We start from the raw sequence: 18,766 nt of genomic DNA, 5'->3' as shown, positions 1-18,766 counted from the left end.
AGGGGCAAAGTGCCCGTCGTCACCACGCAGCCGCGCCAAGCCGCGCCGCGACGCGTATATAACCCTCCACATTTATTTTCCTTGTTGTTGTCGTCAACACCATGCCCATCGACGCACAGGCATACCCGCACATCTTTGAGCAGATCGTCGGAAGCACGATAAGCGTCAAAGCGCTGATCGTCTTGCGGGGCGTGAGCCGGCGCGCGAAGGCGCTGGCTGACGGCATCCTGCTGCACCATGCCGAGGTGCACGATGTCGACGGCAAGCTGCGGCTGCTGCCTGCCCCCGGCTCTGGGCTCGCCCACGACGCGCCGCTGCCGTTCGCGCCGGGCCAAGTTCGCGTCGCCACGCTGCTCCCCCACGAACACCCACTCGCGATCCGGCCCCACGCAGCCGAGTTCACCTCCCTTCACACGATCCGCCGGCAGGTCGACTGCTACTGCGAATCCCTCGCGGACGCGGCAGTCGCCGACCCCCACCTCACGGCGCACACGGTGGTAGACTACTATGTCAACGACCCGTACGACCACAGCGCGGACGACGAAGTGGCCATGCTCGTGCCACCTGGCACACGGCGTTACGTCCTCCACGTCCATCTCGGGTCGTCGACCTGGGCCAAGGGCTTCCTCTTCCCGGACCCGGACATCATCGTGTCCACCCCGCTCGACCTGCGCGAGGTTGTCATCGTGTACTCGAGCACCCCGGCCGAGTGGTACCAGGCCCCGACGCCTCCACCCGGCTATATCGGCTTCGTGTCCGAGCTGGTCAACTACTTCTGGGACTCGCTGGTCATGGCGGACGCCAGCATGACCATCGTGGACGTGGGGCACGTCGTGCCGAACCACGCCGAGCGGGACCTGCACGCTGGCATCGATGTGCGGGGCAGGTGGTTCCGCGGCTTCCTCCAGACCGACAGGGAGGACTTTGAGCCCAGCCTGCACCGCATCGCGTGCCTCGAGGACAGCGCCGTGAGCGATGCGATCAGCCGGATCCGCTTCGTCGAGCGCGATGCCTGGCTCGCCGAGCTGGGCGACCGCGCCGAGAGCGAGGGCTCGCGCGCCCCGTTCCCCGACTACAGTAGCCCGTGCCGCTGTAGCCGCGACCCGAGGATGTACGGCGTCGTGCCCGATCCAGTTCTGACCGATGACTTTGACGCGCTCGACCTCGACTCTGACGCCGATCAACCCCTCGACCTCAACTACGACCTCCCGAACGGCGTCGACCCGGCCCGACGACCAGGTCTCGACCCAGCAATGCACCCGCACATCGCCGAGATGATCACGTACCAGCTCGACAGCGTGTCCGACCTCGTCGCCCTCCGCTCGAGCTGCCGCGGGTTCCGTACATTCGCGACCGACGTGCTGATGCACCGCGTCGAAGTGCACTCGCCGTACTTTTCCACGCCGGGCACGCTCCGCATCGTCCCGTCACGCACTTCGGGTCTCGTGCACGACCGGCCGCTGCCGGACGTCCTGTCCGCCGTGCGCGTGGTCACGCTGGGCGATCTCTACTCTTATCAGGAGATGGAGGGCCTCGCCCGGCGCATGACGAGTGTACACACGGCGTGTTTCGACGCTTCCGAGTTCATGTACGGCCCTCTGCAAGCCGGCGGCCCGTGGCCACGCTTTCCTGCGCTGCATACTGCCGTGGGTCATTATGCTGCCGATCCGTACGACTTCAGCCCCCGCGACGAGGCGCGTATCCTCATCCCGGCGGGTACGAAGCGCTTCGTGCTGTGGTTTGACCTCGACGAGTCGTCCTGGCGGCAGGGCTGTCTCTTCCCCCAGCCCGACGTAAACACCCACGCAGCGAAGCATCTCACCGAGTTTGTCCTCGTCGTGCGCGGCACAACTGGCGTGTATGCCGACATGGTCGAGGGCTGGGAGTTTGACGCGCTCATTGAGGACCTTGCGGCCCTCGTGTGGGCGATCACGGGCGATTGGGCCACCTGTACCATCGTGGACAACTTGCCCGGCGCGCGCGAGCGGGGATGTCTGGCGGCGCCGTTCGCCGAGCATGCCTGGGCGTTGATGATGACGTCCAGCACCTGAGCCTGGAAGACTGGTACGCGCAACTTGGCGACGACGAAAGGGACACCGAAGGCTCGCCCTTCTCTTCGCCGCACTGCGGCAGCCGGCCTCCGAAGAGCTGCGAGTGGTGCCAGAGTGCTCCGTCCCTGGTGTACAAGTACAAGCCGCCCACGCTCGACATGGCGGCGTACCCGCACATCGTGGAGCGCATCGTCTCTCACTGCACCTCCGTCTCGCAGCTCGTCACTTTCCGATCGATATGCCGCACGCTCAAGAACATCGCCGACACCATCCTCATGCGCCATATCGAGATCCATGCGCCTGGCGACAGTGATGACAAGATCACAGTGCTCCTTCCCCGCGACTCGCCGCTCGAGCTCGACGCCGAGTTGCCCTTCATCCCTTCAGCGGCGGGACTGGTGGACTTCGCACCAGGCGAGCATATCAACGCCGAAGGCATTCCGTTCACCTCGGCGCACACGTTTCGCGGGGATGCGCCCATGAGCGCTCGACATGCGCGTCCGAACCACCGCCAGACGTTCGTCGAGCATGTCGTCAGCGACCTTTACGAGGAAGACCGTTCTGATAGGGTCATCACTGTGCCAGCTGCTGCGTCTCGCTACGTCCTGCACTTCGAGCTCGGACGCAGCCTTGCTGAGGTGACGATGTTCTACTCGACGGACTGGCTGTCTATCGAGGCGCGTGACCGCCTCGAAGAGGTCGTGATTGTCTTCTCTGGAATCCACTGGGAGAACGACGACAACTTGCCCGCACTACACCTGTTTGTCGACCCGTTCGTGGAGGCCATTGCTTCGGGGATGAGCCTCACAATCGTTGCAGTCGAACACTTGTTGCAGAGTTGGGAGGGTCGTGACCTGGCGGCCGAGCTGGCGACGGCCACCGCTCCCGCTGGTGTACTCGCGCGCATCCGCTGGCTATCCCGCGACGCGTGGCTCGACGAACTAGGCGACAGGCGCGACATCGAGGCCTCAGTCTCTGTGGGTATCGATCCGGCACTGTACGGGTGTCGCTGCAGTCCCGACTTGGGAGAGTCCCGCATCATCTTCCAGTGGGGGGACGACGACGTGCTCGAGCTGCCAGCTGAAGGAGAGCCCATCTCACGGGGTGGGTCGCGCGTGACCATCATCGTGTTCCCGCAGCCCGGCACGGTTCGGTCCAATGCCGTCCGGGCTAGGATCTACGACGCCGTGCTAAAGACTTTATCGCGCATCCACGGGGAGTTCAAGCTCGCCGGCGCAGAGGGCGTCTGGGATCCCGAGAGCGATGTCGAGGCGGCGTTGCCTGCCGTCGCGGCGCAGGCGTTCGCGGCGGGCCTCATGGCACGCTACCGGTCGGGCGAGTGCCGCCTTGGTGTCGGCGATTCGTGGCCCCTCTTCATCGCGAACATTGGGTCCATCGACTATGTCTCATGGGAGGCGCGGACCGCCGCGATAGAGGAACGGCGCAACGTGCAGGCCCTCTGCAAGCCCCGAGCGCTGGTGGACCTCATCGCTCCCCGGCCTCCACCGACGACGGCAATCGACGCAGCAGTGTACCCCCATATCATGGACAGCATCGTCTCGCACACGCGACACGTGTCGACGCTGGTGGCGCTGCGCTTGACGTGTCACAGGCTCAAGACGGTTGTCGACCACCGCCTCATGCGTCACGTAGAGCTGCACACGGCGGACGATGGGAGCCTTCTCCCGCTCCCTCTGCCATCGGCGCCGCTCATCCTCGACTCCCGCCTACCGCGTGCCTTCGCCGCTGCCCGCTGGCTCTCTCTCTCGCCGTCTCATGTGTTTGACTCGTCGCACGACCTATCGTCAAACCTCACGGGCATCACGACCCTTCACGCGAGTGGCGGCACTAGCGGAGATGCCGACGAAGTAGACCTCTTTCGCACTGGGCCCAGCGAGTCGTTGCAGCCCAGCCTCCACACACTGGTCTACACATACACCCACGACCCATGTGACCTCAACCCTGGGCAAGACGTCGATCTGATAGTGCCTGCAGGGACGCGGCGCTACGTCCTGCACTGGGAGGTATCCCACAACTCATGGATGCACCACGGGTCGCTCTGGTCCAGACACGATGTATTTATCGAGGCGCCCGAGCTGCTCGAGGAGCCCGAGCTGCTCGAGGAGGTGGTCATGGTCCTCGTCGGCTCGTATTGCGGGTACTGCAAGCTCCCGTCCCCCACCGAAATTTGGACAATGACTGCATACCTCTCGCAGGTCTTTGACGCCTTTGAATCGCTCCCAAATGCCACCCGCACCATCGTGGACGCGATGCACGCCGTCCCAGCGCCGTCTGACCGGGAGTCGATATACCCCACGCTGAGGAAGTTCTGGCTTGACCACCCTCCGGGGTGGTTCAACGCCCAGTTCGAAGAAGCCGGGTGGGGCGAAGCGACCACTGGCGTACGGCACATTACCCTCGAGGAGTGGTACGCCGAGATCGGGGACCGTGTGGACATCGAAGGGGTTGTTGTGCAGCGCGGGGACGAGGAGTGCCGGTGTAGGTCAGTAGCCTAGCGCATCGTCCATTGTAAGCATCATCAGTACAAGCATCGGCATGCACCAAGGCATCACTTCTCGGCGACCGTGTCCCCGTCTCCCTGAAGACGGAGATGGCGACGGCCACCCCTCCCCGTCACCCATACCTCCGTCGACGCCATCGAAGACACCAACTCAACCTCGCACACAACCTAACCACGACCACAACATCGCCATGCCCACAGCGCTCGACTACAAAGGCTACCCGCACATCATGGCGCTCATCGTGTCCTTCGCGCCGTGGTCGGCGAGGCTAAGCCTCCGCGCGACGTGCCGCGCGCTCCGGGACGACATTACGCGGGACCTCATGACGCACGTCGCGCTGTACACTACGCTCGACGAGAAATGTCCCAGACCAACGTGGGACGAGATGGCGGAAGACGACGATGGCCGGAGGTGGGAAGACTACACCGAGATTGCAAGCGTGCCCGCGTATCCGGGCGAGGAGGTACACCTCCTCCCCTTCTCGCCGGGGTACGTGCACACCATCGACCACGGGGAGCGGGTGTACGTCGGCGTAGACGCTGTGCACAACTGCATGGTTTTGAGCAAGTTGTTTCCCAACAGGCGCACGGTTCGGGTGCTGCAGACCTTCGAGCCGGGTTACGCGGCCGAGAACCTCGTCTTCTTCATCACGCTCCCCGTTGTTGACAACATGCCATGGGGGATCGCGGAGTCGCGCCTCGTTCTCCATGTGGTGTGGGACGAGGCCACGCTCACGGGGGACAACAAGAAGTGGCTCGACTTGTCGTTCCCAGGGAACATCGCGCGCACCGACCTCGTTTTGTGGGGGAGTAACCCGCGCGAGACGCCCCAAGACGTGCTCTACCTGCTGCACATTTGCGCCGCCGACCTCCTGCGCATGACGGCCGCCGACGGCGTGATGACGGTTGTGGGCGCCGACGCGCTGTCGTGCGACCGCGTGGAAGAGCAGTTCAAAGCCGGTGCCAAGGCGCGGCTCGCCAACGAGAATATACCTACGCAAGAACGGATTGAAGGGATCCGTTTCGTCACGCGCGAGGCATGGCTTGAGGAGCTGGGAGAGGATCGCCAGGCGCTGGGTTGCTGGCCCGTAGCATAGACAGGCGAGCCGACGTGGAGATGTACATAGCCTGTCCCGGCACTTTGCGGCCCAGTGTGAGTGATGGCCGTCCAGAGAGGCGTGGCGGCCAGGCGGCGCCACGCAGGCAATGTATATGGACCTGCTGTATGCAAAATCGCGCAGCCCTGCGCATCCCCGCTGTGCACTTGACTCCCAAAGCACTCCTGTCCAATACCGAGGCCAGTTGGCGGCCGAGTTTCGGAGCAGGTGCCGTGCGGGACGGTGACGGCGGGCTTCATGTCCGCAGGGGTTGTAACCGTAGCCACCAACAGAATCACATTACCATCCCCCACAACCTCACCATGCCTGCCTTGCTCGACAGCAAGACATACCCCCACCTCCTGAGCCTGATCACCTCCTTCGCGCCGTGGCCCGCGCGTCTACGCCTGCGCGCCACATGCCGCGCAGACCGCGACGCGATTACGCGTGATCTCATGGAACACGTCGCGCTGAACACGGCGATAGAGGACAAGTGGCCTGGCAGGCAGGCATTCTACAAGGAGAAGGCGGCGCGGCCTCCTGGCGCTGCTGCGGCCGACGAGGACGCCGGCGATGCGGAGAAGGAGGGGTACGACCCCTCCGCGAACCTGCCGCCAACGACGTACGACCGCGACGCGTGGAAGGACGACTACCCCGAGATCGTGAGCGTGCCTGCGTTCTCGGGGAGGAGGTGCACGTCCTCCCCTTCTCGCTGGAGCACGTCCGCACCATCGACCACCCGGCCGGCGCCATGATGAACGGCGACGCGCAGAACAACTGTATCGGGCACACGCCGAACACGTTCTTCCCGAACAAGCGCACGATCCGGCTCCTGGAGACGCTCGAGCCGGACTTTGAAGCGGCCAACCTCGTCGCGTTTATCACGCTGCCATACGAGGAGGACGAGGACGAGGCAGCCGAAGGAGTCGAGTACGGCGACGTGCAGAGCAAGTACTCTTCCTCGGCGTCCTTCACCGGTGCGCGCGTCGACCTCGTCCTCTGGCGCGAGAATGCCACCGACGCCGTTCCCGAACCGGTGCTGCAGCAGGTCTACTTGCTCGCGCGCGACCTTGTCCGCAATGCGTGGCAAGACGCGGTAGTGACGATCGTCGGGGCCGACACGCTGCCTCCTGCCGCTGGCGGGGAGGAGACATTCAAGGCCGCGGTCAAGCATCTCATGGACGCGTATTACCATGAGCGTATCGACGCCATGCGCTTCATGTCGCGCGAGGCCTGGCTCGACCAGCTGGGCGAGGACCGCGACGCCGTGGGCGCGTGGCCTGTTCCGTTGCCTGCGCGAACGGCCGACTGCGCCGTGTGCTCCGCGCCGAATCCTTGGGAGATACCGCAGCAGTAGATCGCGTACGGGGCTTGCTGCGCTTGCATACTGGGAAAAGGACATTAGAACGAGACGGGCATGCATGAATGAGGTGAGAGTGTCGTTGCACGATGGCTGCCATGGCTGCTGGCTGCTGGCTTGGCGCCGGTAAAAGCCGGTCCGACGCGACGCGCCGCGCCGTGACGCCATCAACGACGCGATCCACATCTTTACCATCCTTCAACTCACTCACAATGGCCCCAACGCTCGACCACACGTCTTACCCAGACCTAATGGACGCCATCATCGCGCACAGCGACTTTGGTGCACTCTTGGCCCTGCGCGCGGCGTCGCGCGCGTACCGGGACCGGGTCGACGCGCTCCTCCTTTCAGACGTCGGCCTCGCTCCGGCCAAGAAAGCACACTTCGACCCCTCCTGGCCATCAGCATGGCCTGCGCTCGTAATAGAGTATGACGGCCGTGTACTGCCGCTCCCCCCGAGCGCAGTATACACCCTCACTATCCCGCGCGGCACGGTGCCCGCCGACGCGGGCAACGACCTCCTCGACAAGTTTACTGCGCTGCGCGTCCTCCGCCTCACCGAGGCGCCGGACACGTTCTACCCCGTCGCCGATACGGTCGTGTACGCTATCCCCATGCAAGCCCGGGGGACGATGGACGCCGAGGCGCGCCGGGTCGTGCTCCACGTCGCGCTGGACGGCACCGACACGTCCCATGTCGACGTGGACGCCGAGTGTTCAGTGCTGGACCTCGTGCTCTGGCGCAAGGGGCCCGACATCCCGCTCTATGCTGTGTGTTCGCTGGTGCTGGACATGCTGTTTGTGCCAGGGCGCACGAACACGGTCGTCGGCGCCTCCGAGCTGTGGGTCGGAGTGGGTGACGACGACGCCGCGCGCCGCTTGCTTGACGCTGTGCGTGCGCAGGGACAACAGCAGGGCATCGATGGGCTGCTTGACGGCTTTGACGATCGCCTCGACGCTGTCCGCTTCGTCTCGCATTCCCAGTGGTTCGAGGAGCTCGGCGACGACCGCCAGGCGGTTGGGGACTGGGTGCTGGGCTTGCCGCTTTAAGTATATAGACATCGCCCATGACATCCAGCATTGCAGGGTGGTGTCGCGGCTGGTTGCCTTTGGCATCTTCCTGGTGCAATGCATCTCCCGGCGACGCCATGGCCGGGACTCCACACCCACATCTATGCCCGATGGCCCACTGCCACCTGCTAGCTGCCGACACTCATCTCCGCCCGTTTCCGCTTCACCTCCTCATCGTGACATCGCTTCACCTCCACGGCCTCCTCCCTACACCTCCAACACTTGCCCCCCTCCACATGCCTCGCCCAGTGCTTGATACACCACTCTTCAGGGAGTCCACGCCACTCGCCTTCGATATCGCGCCGGTCGCCGAGCTCGGCCTGCCAGTCTTCGAGGGTCACCATGCGCAGATTCCGCATACACGCCGCCGCTCGCGCAGGGGCGACCCCACACTCGGCCCACTCGGCCTCGATGCCCTGAGCAAAGGTGCAGAAGCACACGTCCTTGCTCGGCAGCTGTGTGCGCGTGTTCTCGTCCCCGCCAATCTGGCACGGCGGGCACCGTTCCAGCCCAACAACGGTGACGCTCGCGCCGCTGAGGATCGCCTTCCCGAGCCCGCGGTTCAGCAGCCAGAACACGGGCATGAGCCGGCTCGGCCCCGTGTTCTCGCGGTGTGACATCGGGATGATCGCTGGGTTGTAGGTCGGTTGCTCGTCCGTCGGCATCCCCCTAGGCCAGAGGACGACGACGATCTCGCGCACGATGCTGAGCTCTCTTCCGTCAGGACCTGTAGTGTACTTCGGCACGATGGAGAGCTCTTTCGCCAGCTCGTCCCACCGGCCGACGTTCCACGCGATGTGGACCACGAACCGGCGCGTGTTGGCGGGGAGGAAGAGCGTATCGCGCCATCGCTCGAAGATGAGCCCGGCATCGATGTGATCCACAGTCGTGTGCACGTGTTCCAGGGCGTTGTTCACAAGGTCCATCTTGCGCAAGGGGCCAATGGTCCCGACCCGGACCAGGGTGTCGAGTGACGGCGCAACTGCATGGATGGTCTCCGGGCTCAACGAGGGATGCAGGATTCGCAGCCTGCGCACAAACTGCAGCGCATACGGTAGCCTGTGGCCTCCGTCGTGCGCCGCCTCGGGCGGCACGGCAAACCCACAGGCATGCCGGTCCGGGTGTCGCACGAGCACGACGTGCGCGAGGAGGGAGGGCGAGATGCGCTCGTGGTACGCGCGCGAGGTGGCGCGGAGGCGGATCAGGGCTCCGACGGGGGCGTGAGACAGGATACACTCGATGATGTCCGGATGAGTGCTGTGGTCTATCGTCACGGTCGATATCATGATGGGCGAGTGAGTGATGCAGAGGCAGAGTTGTTGACGGCATTGTCAGGTATTGTTGACGCCAAGCAAAAGCTCACCTGGTGCCCCACATTTTGTTGCCACCCCCTCATGTTTCCATGTCGTCCAGCCACCGCGTGGGTGGATCGCAGAGCAGAGCAGCGCATGCATACTCGAGAGCTATCAACGTCCGAGTCCTTGTGGCATCGCGTGCATCATTCAATCAGTGGCGACATTCGAGCTGCGACCTCGTCTTTCTCCAACACTGATACTCGTTTTGGTCACTGGATCGTTTGCCCAGCTCTACGCTGCCGCACAGACGCTATCCATGCGGCCAAGCTATACCATCAGAACATGGCGGCACGGTCTCCATCCTTATCGACTCACCGAGACGCCTGCTCGGCGTTCCGCGGGACAGGCGGCGCACACTGGGCGCACGACCCGACAGGGCTCGAGGACACGCCCGACCAGCCCTCGCAGTAGTGCGTATAGCCAGCAGGCCACGACCCCTCGATGTCCGCCCTGTTGTCGTCAAGCTCGAGCAGCCACTCGTCCATGTCGGCGAGGCGGAGCGCACCGACGGCTGTGTTGATTTGCTCCTTGCTCCAGCCCATAATGCGCCAGTGCTGCTTGGTCGATTCCTCGAACGCTGTGAAAGATGCGTCGCGACCCGGTCGGACGAGTCCATATGCCTTGCCTCCAAGCTGGCGCGATGACACACGCTCGAGGCCGACGACGGTCAGAGTCGCGCCAGCTACTAGGGCCGGAACGAGCTGGCCCACGAGGTCGAAGATGGGGGCCGTCTTCATTAGCGGCGGACGCGTCGTCCCTTCCGTATCATCCGAGGGAAACGGGATCTCCCACTCCATGTCGTCGGCGTACGTCGGCGCCAGGACGACGACAAACTCGCGCACGGCACCGAGGCGCTTGTAGGGATGGCCCTCGTCCCACGGCGGGCCCTCCTTCTCGATCCGTTCGAACACGTGCACACTCGTCTCCAGATGTGTTGTGGACATGGCGTCCCACTTGAGGTGGATGACGTGCCGGCGCGAGTCGAGCGGGAGGTGGATGCGGCGCTTCTGCTTATGTGGCAGAGGAACACCATTCACTGTAATGTTGCTGGTTTGCGGTCGCGCATGCGACAGGTCGATGAAGTCGACGACGGTGTGCACCCGCCATAGCAGGCTCGGGCCGGACGCCAGCGCCGTGTTGCCCAGTCGGCGGAAGGTGTGGACCCCCGCCTGTAGGGGATTGATGGTGTCATCCGTTGGTCTCTCGCCCGGTGGAAATCTTGCGAGGTCGTCGCCCGGTGGAAAGTTTGCGAGATCGAGCGTGCGCACAAAGGAGGGTTCGCGGGGTACTCTGCTTCCTGGTGCCAGGTCACTCGATGGCGGGAGCGTAAAGCCCCACCCTTTGTCCGGGAACTTTGTCAACACGACGTGGGGCAGCAGCCTTTTGTTGGCTTGGTCGCGGAAGTGTTTCGACGTGAGCCGGAAGACTAGAAGAGTCGAGAATGAGGAATAACACAGGATGCAGTCTACGATCTCTGGATATGCCGTGTGGTCGAGCATGATGAGGATGGGAACAAGTGTGTGAAAGAGCAAAGTTGAAACGAGCAAGTGGTCGTTATATACCATTTTGGGTGGCGACTTTTGAGTGGCGAGTTACGAGGGGCCCCAGGTGCCTCGCAAGTCATGTGAGGCGGCAGCCTCCCACTCATCTTCGTCCAGCGATGCCGGTGTGAACTGCTCATCGGAAGTTGTGTCGTGGACCTTGCAGTTGGCGAGCATGCGACACACTCTTGGCGGCACTGCGACGGCGCCGAGATGGCAAGTTGTCCATCTCGCACGAGTTTGCGGGGTCGAGTGGTTCCGGGCGTCGAGGCAGGCGAACGGTCGGAACCGACTCTGGAGGTCCCACAGAACAACTCGGCAGGGATACCGGCCAAGCAGCCTCTGTTGAGAGAGAATGGACGGTTGCATGAAACGAGATGGCACGCGCGCTGGTTTTGACCAGCGCGCCGGCGGTCCTAGCGCTCGCGTCTATTCTACAACAGCCTCGATATCACGTTGCTCGTCGCTCAGCTCGGCGATCCACTCGTCCATCGTGAGGAAGCGCGTCAATTCCACCACCTCACCCGCCGCCGGGCCCCCATCATCAAAGGAGCAATAGGCCAACCTTCTAGCCAGACGGGCCTTGATCTTATCCAGCTCCTCCTCGTCACCGCCAAGAGCCGCGAGCGCACCGACGACGGTAAGCTTTCCGCAGTCGCGCCAGCTGTCGGCCTCCATCGTCCTTTGGGTCTGCTCCACTACACCCGACACGGCCCCAGGTGCGGCGGTACCGTGCAGGACAATGACCATGTCGTCCCAGGACACGGCTCTCCAGATACGGAACCCGAGGGAGCAGTGCTCGCCCTGCAGTCCGATGTGCAGCACCGGGCGATGTGTGATTGTCATGTACATCAGGTCGTAAAGTTCGTCATCGCGGACATGGAAGCCCTCCGGCCGGAGGGTCAAGTACTCCACTGTCGTGTCGACGGGAATGTGCAGCCCACGCGTAGTGGAACCCGAAGAAGTCGTCCAGCACGCCCTTGGCCGGCAGGTCGAGGTGGAGGACGTACCGCGGGCTGACGAGGGGCACTTTAACGCTGCGGAAGTTGCGGTAGTCCTTTCCTCCTGGTGGCGCGACAAAGTCAGCGGTGACGTCGAGGACGCGGCCCCAGTCCTCTTGCGGCGAGCGCCCGAAACGGCGAAGCACGCGCGGCGCGTAGGACGCGTACGCGCCCTCCAGCTCTGTCCGCCGCGAGCGCTCGCCCGGTCGCAGCTCGCGCTTCCGCGCGATAAACTCGTACGACTTGTGCTCGCCCACCTCGGCGCCGACGAGGTCGAGGACGGCGATCTTGTCGAGCAGGAGGGGGAGTGGGCGGTCGGCCTCAATGTGCGAGGCCACGGCGGGGACAAGCACGGATCGACGCTTGCGCGGTGGCGGCTCTGTTCCCCAGATCCATGAGACGAGTCCCTTCCGCCGGGGCTGGTACCACTCGCGCCGGAGGGTGGCGTGGTGGAAGAGCTTGGCGTCGGCAAGCTTGCGACACCGGCGGGATACGCTGCGGAACGCGAGCAGGGTCGACACGGCGCCAGAGTGATCGATTATGAGGTCCAGGAGGTGCGGGTATGCCGTCGAGTCGAGGATGGGCTGTTGCGCCGTCGAGCGCATAGTGAAGACAGTGTGTGTGTGAGGGCAGACTATCACCATGCATGTGCATATCTGCTCAGAGGTCCTTACAAGTCTTTGATTAGGTGTCTGACGAAAGAGTGCCAGCGATGCGTGCATTGCTGGCACAAAACGTGGCAAGTGAGGTTAAGTGATCGGTCATCGTCGTGGCGGTGTCATCGGGCAGGGTTCCGACATGACCGACACTCGACACTCTGCCCCGTCATCATCGTGTCCAGAGACAGCGAGATAACAAATTAGCGCCTACATGACGTGGCCTTCTACATAGTCGACTTCGCTATCTGGCCACACCCCGACCAGATCCTTCATCTTTCCCAACGATCCGAGCCACTCCTCGAACATAATGAACCGCGGGCCCTCGTACCCGCTCAGTTGCCGGCTACTGAGCCTGCCCGCGTTGTCGCCGAGCCCGCGATGGTGGTACATTGCGATCGCCTCCTCCCTGATGCTGTGCTTGAACTCACCCGCGTCGATGCCGGGTGACCAGCTCTCCAGGCCGACGACGGTTAACACCGTCTCCCCGAGCACCATGTGGGTCATGAACGCCATCGTGGCACGCACGACGATGTCGGACACCACTTCACGTAGTAGCGGCGTGCTGTGCCGTGCCAGGACGAGAAACGCCTCGGGAATCGCCATGCGCAGATACTGGCTCGGCTGTCGCCTGAACTCGAGGCCGACACGGCTGTCAGCGGCTCCCCGCCAGTCGACATGGAGGACGTATCGCGGCGCGCGGACAGGCAAGGTGACTTCGACTGGCCCGCGTCCGAGGTGGAGGAAGTCGACGGCCGTGTCCCGCACGCCTTCCCAGTCCTCGTCGACGAACGCGCCTATCCGCCGGAGGACGACCGGCTCGTACGGTGTGGGCTGCTTGCCGTCGGACAGTGCCCGCCCCTTCAGCGACGGGATGGTGCTCCAGAGAGAAAAGCCTAGCTGGATGAAGCTGTACGTTGATTCATAGTAGATCGTAATCGGGCCACTCAGGTCGAGGATGTGGGCTTTCCTCGGGAGGAGCGGAAGCTGGGGCACGTCTTGCACGATCGGCGAGGAGGCAGGTAGGGCCATTGTGTACCGCAGTGCCGGTGTTGGCTTCTTGATATTGAACGTGTAGAATAGCTTTTGTAGGCTGCTCTTCGGCTTGGGCGTGTACTCCTCGGCTCGGAACACGACGTGGTAGAATAGACGAGCGTCGACGAGGTCGTGCCAGCGCTTGGATGTCGCGCGGAGTGCGAGTAGCGTCGAGGCAGAGGAGCACTGCGCAATGATGCTCTCCATGATATGCGGGTACGCTGTCGAGTCCATGGCGTGGGCTGCAGGGTGCGTTGCCGGGCGCGAGTGCAACCAGTCGCGATGTGGGTGCTGTGGTAGTTGGAGATCCCGATTGAATCACTTCCATGTCGCGGCGCGAGGCCCGCCGACCCTTATCAGCGGGGAGCTGTGTCCCGCGAGCGGAAATGCACCCCACGGAAACGCCGAATGCATCGCCTCACCTCTACAATGCATGCCGCCGTGCATAGCATCTATGACGCCAGCTGCCAGGGAGGCCACATGCCGAGCAACTCGGCCCTGGCGCCGAGCGTCTTCAACCAGCCAGTCGGCACGGCTCACATATACGATGCGGTTGAGGACATCTTGTAGTGTTGCAGAGACTGAGCGGCTGTGAAACTTTCCTCCGGGGGCATAGGAAGCCATTGCGGCAGTTACGAGTAGCGCATGAACCGTCTCGGGCTCCCTCGGCGTCCAGGCCTCGAGTCCGACGATGGTAAAGGACGTGTTGGGCATGAGCATCGGCACCATCTCGCCCACGACCATCGCGAGCAGATCGTGGGCTGTGCGCCCGATAAGCGGCGTGTGTGACGCCAGCACGATCGTCACCTCTTCGACCTGCTGTCCCGGTACATTGAAGTTCATCGTCCAGCTACTCTACGGCGGGCAGGCGAGGTGCAGGATGTATCGGGCAGTCGAGAACGGCATCGTGACGGTGTAGTCCCCCTCGCCCTGGTCCTGGCCGATCGTGACATAGTCGACCGTCGTGTCGTGCACCACGTCCCACCAGTCGGCCGTACAGCTCCCGAAGCGGCGCAGCACGTGCGGGCGGTACTCCTGCCCTCCTTCGGTCATGGTAGCGCTGTCCCAGTCGCCATGCCTTGCAAAGGAGGCCTGTGCATACTCGCCGTGGTGGGCCACGTCGATGGTGTGCGCTTTCCAGGGGTAGAAGGGCAGGTTACGGTCCGCCAACAGGCCAGAAGTGGGCGGAAGGACGAGCTCAAAGCCGTTCCGCCGCGCGTTGTAGAACGGGAGGGCGTTGCTACCTGGCTTCGGCCTGACGATGCATTCGAGCGCACCCCACTTCCCGGGTGGGGGAGGGTTTCGGCGCCGGAGAATGGCGTGCGCGAACAGGCGCTCATCAGCGACACTGCGATACCGCCGGCATGTGCGGCGCCAAGCGATGAGCGCCGACACGGAGGGCGCGTACGCGATGATCCTCTCGAGGATGTGCGGGTACGCTGTGCTGTCAATCAAGGACTTGCGCCGCATGGGTGGCGAGGGATGGCATAGTTGTGACAGCTGATACGAACTTGGAGGATATGTATGTGCTCTTATCTTTGGATACGGCGAAAGCAGTGCCTTCCGAGACACAGCCCCGTCGGAATGATATCCCGCCACAGGCCTTTAACCTGCCTCAACTCCCACTGTGATGTCCACGACTCCTCAAGCGTGATACATCGGATGCCCGATGACGCACCACGCCATGCACGCCCAGCCTGCGCTGGATACTGCCCGTGCCACAGCCCAACCACCTTGATCATGTCACCCAGTGAGTCCCACCACTCCTCGAGAGTGAGATACTGGATACTGTCGTACGCCCTGCCAGAGTCCTCGTCGGACGGGGAGCCGTAATAACCGTACTTGCCCACTCCACGCGCTCTCAAGCTCCTCTTGAACTCGGCCGCGTCGACGCCGGGTATCCACCTCTCGAGCCCGACAACAGTGAACGCCGTGGAGCCCTTCACCATGGCGGACCTGAAGACTGTCGTCGCGGAGATGATGATCCCGAGCACATCTTCCGGGAGAGGCGGCGTGCAGTTCGGCGAGAAGACGAGCTTGACGTCGCGAACATCCGGAGTCCGGCCGCAGACCTGCGAGCCGATAAAGCTGAAGGAGAAGTGATCGTTGAAAAGCGACGGCGGCGGCCAGTGCAGGTGCAGGACGTACCGCGGCGTCGCGAGCGGGACAGTCACGTCGTCTGCGACCCCGGGGTAAGTGTCGAGGCGCAGAAAGTCGACTGTCGTGTCCAGAACCCGGCCCCAGTCTTCGCGGACCGCGAGTCCGTGGCGGCGGAGGATGAGCGGCGCATAGTCCGAGTATATCCCGTCCCGGGCCGTCCAGCGCGTGTGCTTCTGCTTGCGGGGAAAGTCGCCGCGGTAGATGTAGTCGTATGCGGAGAAGTCGTCTGCCTCCTGCCCCTCACACGGCTCAAGGTCGAGGATCTTGACCTTGCGCGGGAGGCGGGGCATCAGCAGGCGTTCGTCGGTGACTGTAGAGAGGACTGAGGGCAAGAGCCGGAACTTTCGTCGCTTGCTCAGCTCGGGCCCGGCAATGCGCTGGCGCAGCTTCTCAATCGGGTTGCGCGGCCACGGCGTGTACGTCACGCGCGAAAGCACAGCGGCGTGGAACAGCGTCGCGTCGGCGAGGGCGTGGCATCACCGAGAGGTCTCCCGCAGGGCAAGCAACGTCTGGACCGAGCGGCAGCTCTGGATGACCCGCTCCAGGATGTGGGGGTACGCTGTCAAGTCCATCGTGAGCGAGTGTGTGGTGTTGAGAGCGAGCGGGTGGGTGGCGGCCATCTTGTCCCCGCGGCATGTGAGGTGCCCGTGCCCAAACAACAACAACGGCGGGCATGCATCCCCTACGGCACGTGCTGCGCCGGACATGGCCACATGCCGACCAACTCATTCATCCGCCCAAGTGAGGCCTGCCACTCCTCGAGGGTGATAAACCGTATGCTATCGTAGCCCTTCTCAACGGTGTCCACGTCCATATTCAACCCCCCGTTGGGGGTAAGATAGGCGAAGTGCGAGGAGACGGCGATGTCTGTCAAGCGCTCCTTGAAGGCGCATGTATCCACCCCGGGCAGCCAGTTCCCCAGCCCAACGACAGTGAACACGGTCCGCCCAAGCATCATGGACGGGAGGAACTCCTTAGCGACAAACTTGATGATCTCGGCTACCGTGTCTCGTGCGATCGCTGCCGTTCGCGGCGTCAGCACGAGCACAGCGTCCGGGATACCGGCCTTGGAGTGCCCGCCGAGGCTGAGCCATCCGCGCGGTGGCTCAAATGTCGTCCAGTCGAGGTGGAGGATGTATCGCCGCGCTCGAGGAGGCACGACGATGAGCTGGCTGACGTATGGCTTCCCAGCACACACAAAGTCGACTGCCGTAGGCTGCACTGCTTCCCATTTCACTTGTACTGCGTCCCCGAAGCGCCGGAGCACGGCGGGCGCGCAGCCTGCGATGGCCCCATGGTCGAAGTTGTTGGAAGTCGGGTACATGCGCTCCCGTATCTCGAAGGTCTTCCGAGTCCGGTAGATCCGGTCGTAGGACGGGGGCTCGCCGCCGAGAGTCGGCTTCAGGTCGAGGACGGTGCACTTGGCGGGAAGGAGGGGAAGCGGGCGGTCTTGTTGTATGGTGAGGAGGAGGGCAAGGTGAGGACGAGGCGCAGCTTGCTGGTCAGCTCTGGTGCTGTAATGCGCCGGAGCAGACCTCGGGCGCGGCCCTTCGGCGTGGGCTGGTACCATTCGCGCCGGAGCACAGCGTGGTAGAACAATGTGTCGTCAGCGATCGCGCGGCAGTGTTTCGATGCCGCGCGGAACGCCAGGAGCGTGGCGACGGAGTAGCAATGCTGGATTACTCGCTCCAGGATATTTGGGTACGCTGTCGAGTCCATTGTGCGTTGTCAAGTGTGACGACGCGAAGGAGTAGCATCATGCGCGGGTAGTGACGGTGCCTGGCACCCTACAGTGCTCGACGACTATGACGCGGCCACACGCCGACCAAGTCCTTCATGTCCCCGAGCGAGTCCCACCACTCTTCCAGCGTGTTGAAGACGATCCCTTCGCACGCCGTGCGCAGTTGTGTCGGGTCGGCGACGGACCCGGTGTAGGGGAAGCGCCGGTCCATGTTGTCGACCAAGTAGTCGGTCAAGCCTGGCTTGAACTCGGCGAAGGTGACACCCGGGAGCCAGACCTCGAGTCCGACAACAGTGAGCGAGGTTACGGCTTCACACATCGACGACCCGAACTGGTTTGCTATCCGTTCAATAGCCTCGAGCACTCTTTCGCGCCGCGGCGGGCTACAGTGAGGCGAGAGGACCAGCACCGCCTCGCGGACGGCCGGCCATTGCCTGAACCGTCGTCCGGTGAAGTAGAACAGATCGTGGGCCGGCGCATCGCATCCGTCAGGCCAGTGGAGATGCAGAACGTATCGTCGCGTCACGAGCGGAAGCCTGATGCGCAGACAGCGCCAGGGGTCGCGTTCGGGATCTGATGGGAGTGCCAGAAAATCCACTGTCGTATCCCGGACGTGGCCCCAGTCTTCTTGCGCCGAACGCCCGATGCGGCGGAGCACGAGTGTCGCGTAGTGGAGGTATGCGCCAAAGGGTATCGTACTCAGCTCTTGCTCTTGCGACATCCAGGCTGGTCCGCCGTTGTCCAAGAAGTTGTGTGTTGCCCGCTTGCCCGGCCGAGCACCCTCTAGGTCGAGAATCTCGGCCTTGCGCGGGAGGAAGGGGAGCATGGGCACGTCCTGGGCTATGCTCGAGCCAGCGGGGAGCACCATCACGAACCGGCGCATTGCTGTCAGCTCCGGGGCAGTGATGCGCCGTAATAGCTTCCTGAGCTTGCCTTTCGGCTTGGGCTGGTGCCATTCGCGCCGGAGCACGGCGTGGTGGAACAGCGTAGCGTCTGCCACATCCCGACAACGGCGCGACGTGGCCCGCAAGGCCAGCAGTGTCGACACCGCGGGGCACTGTTGTATTATCCGCTCCAGAATGTGTGGGTACGCCGTCGAGTCCATGAGTGCGTTGTCAAGTGTGCCGAGTCTGGCGGATACTGGTTCAGGTCGTCCCGACGTGATGGTGCCTGAAAGC

General features: G+C 63.4%; 12 protein-coding genes across 12 annotated transcripts; 5 read left to right on the top strand and 7 right to left on the bottom strand.

Annotated features, from left to right (window-relative positions):
• Nucleotides 1-101: 101 nt before the first annotated feature.
• On the top strand, nucleotides 102-2,051 carry LOC62_04G005286 (uncharacterized protein; the record flags this gene model as incomplete). Its single annotated transcript, XM_062771813.1, has 1 exon — nucleotides 102-2,051. One exon carries the CDS (start codon nucleotides 102-104, stop codon nucleotides 2,049-2,051), a length of 1,950 nt encoding a protein of 649 aa, XP_062627797.1.
• A 158-nt stretch (nucleotides 2,052-2,209) lies between these two features.
• LOC62_04G005285 (uncharacterized protein) lies at nucleotides 2,210-4,567 on the top strand (the record flags this gene model as incomplete). The annotated part of the gene is made up of 1 exon (XM_062771812.1): nucleotides 2,210-4,567. One exon carries the CDS (start codon nucleotides 2,210-2,212, stop codon nucleotides 4,565-4,567), a length of 2,358 nt encoding a protein of 785 aa, XP_062627796.1.
• A 196-nt stretch (nucleotides 4,568-4,763) lies between these two features.
• On the top strand, nucleotides 4,764-5,669 carry LOC62_04G005284 (uncharacterized protein; the record flags this gene model as incomplete). The annotated part of the gene is made up of 1 exon (XM_062771811.1): nucleotides 4,764-5,669. One exon carries the CDS (start codon nucleotides 4,764-4,766, stop codon nucleotides 5,667-5,669), a length of 906 nt encoding a protein of 301 aa, XP_062627795.1.
• A 323-nt stretch (nucleotides 5,670-5,992) lies between these two features.
• LOC62_04G005283 (uncharacterized protein) lies at nucleotides 5,993-7,026 on the top strand (the record flags this gene model as incomplete). Its single annotated transcript, XM_062771810.1, has 2 exons — nucleotides 5,993-6,331; nucleotides 6,358-7,026. 2 exons carry the CDS (start codon nucleotides 5,993-5,995, stop codon nucleotides 7,024-7,026), a joined length of 1,008 nt encoding a protein of 335 aa, XP_062627794.1.
• A 215-nt stretch (nucleotides 7,027-7,241) lies between these two features.
• Nucleotides 7,242-8,078, top strand: LOC62_04G005282 (uncharacterized protein; the record flags this gene model as incomplete). Its single annotated transcript, XM_062771809.1, has 1 exon — nucleotides 7,242-8,078. The coding sequence occupies one exon, from the start codon at nucleotides 7,242-7,244 to the stop codon at nucleotides 8,076-8,078; it is 837 nt and encodes a 278-aa protein (XP_062627793.1).
• Nucleotides 8,079-8,227: 149 nt separating this feature from the next.
• LOC62_04G005281 (uncharacterized protein) lies at nucleotides 8,228-9,385 on the bottom strand (the record flags this gene model as incomplete). The annotated part of the gene is made up of 1 exon (XM_062771808.1): nucleotides 8,228-9,385. The coding sequence occupies one exon, from the start codon at nucleotides 9,383-9,385 to the stop codon at nucleotides 8,228-8,230; it is 1,158 nt and encodes a 385-aa protein (XP_062627792.1).
• A 380-nt stretch (nucleotides 9,386-9,765) lies between these two features.
• On the bottom strand, nucleotides 9,766-10,953 carry LOC62_04G005280 (uncharacterized protein; the record flags this gene model as incomplete). Its single annotated transcript, XM_062771807.1, has 1 exon — nucleotides 9,766-10,953. The coding sequence occupies one exon, from the start codon at nucleotides 10,951-10,953 to the stop codon at nucleotides 9,766-9,768; it is 1,188 nt and encodes a 395-aa protein (XP_062627791.1).
• Nucleotides 10,954-11,424: 471 nt separating this feature from the next.
• LOC62_04G005279 (uncharacterized protein) lies at nucleotides 11,425-12,601 on the bottom strand (the record flags this gene model as incomplete). The annotated part of the gene is made up of 2 exons (XM_062771806.1): nucleotides 11,425-11,974; nucleotides 12,006-12,601. 2 exons carry the CDS (start codon nucleotides 12,599-12,601, stop codon nucleotides 11,425-11,427), a joined length of 1,146 nt encoding a protein of 381 aa, XP_062627790.1.
• Nucleotides 12,602-12,862: 261 nt separating this feature from the next.
• LOC62_04G005278 (uncharacterized protein) lies at nucleotides 12,863-13,921 on the bottom strand (the record flags this gene model as incomplete). The annotated part of the gene is made up of 1 exon (XM_062771805.1): nucleotides 12,863-13,921. The coding sequence occupies one exon, from the start codon at nucleotides 13,919-13,921 to the stop codon at nucleotides 12,863-12,865; it is 1,059 nt and encodes a 352-aa protein (XP_062627789.1).
• A 621-nt stretch (nucleotides 13,922-14,542) lies between these two features.
• LOC62_04G005277 (uncharacterized protein) lies at nucleotides 14,543-16,137 on the bottom strand (the record flags this gene model as incomplete). The annotated part of the gene is made up of 2 exons (XM_062771804.1): nucleotides 14,543-15,126; nucleotides 15,366-16,137. The coding sequence occupies 2 exons, from the start codon at nucleotides 16,135-16,137 to the stop codon at nucleotides 14,543-14,545; spliced, it is 1,356 nt and encodes a 451-aa protein (XP_062627788.1).
• Nucleotides 16,138-16,529: 392 nt separating this feature from the next.
• Nucleotides 16,530-17,566, bottom strand: LOC62_04G005276 (uncharacterized protein; the record flags this gene model as incomplete). Its single annotated transcript, XM_062771803.1, has 2 exons — nucleotides 16,530-17,341; nucleotides 17,383-17,566. 2 exons carry the CDS (start codon nucleotides 17,564-17,566, stop codon nucleotides 16,530-16,532), a joined length of 996 nt encoding a protein of 331 aa, XP_062627787.1.
• A 68-nt stretch (nucleotides 17,567-17,634) lies between these two features.
• LOC62_04G005275 (uncharacterized protein) lies at nucleotides 17,635-18,693 on the bottom strand (the record flags this gene model as incomplete). The annotated part of the gene is made up of 1 exon (XM_062771802.1): nucleotides 17,635-18,693. The coding sequence occupies one exon, from the start codon at nucleotides 18,691-18,693 to the stop codon at nucleotides 17,635-17,637; it is 1,059 nt and encodes a 352-aa protein (XP_062627786.1).
• Nucleotides 18,694-18,766: the final 73 nt, after the last annotated feature.

Source organism: Vanrija pseudolonga, chromosome 4 (assembly GCF_020906515.1).
Source record: "Vanrija pseudolonga chromosome 4, complete sequence".
Classification (NCBI taxonomy): Eukaryota; Fungi; Basidiomycota; class Tremellomycetes; order Trichosporonales; family Trichosporonaceae; genus Vanrija; species Vanrija pseudolonga.
This window is presented reverse-complemented; position numbering and strand designations above follow the sequence as displayed.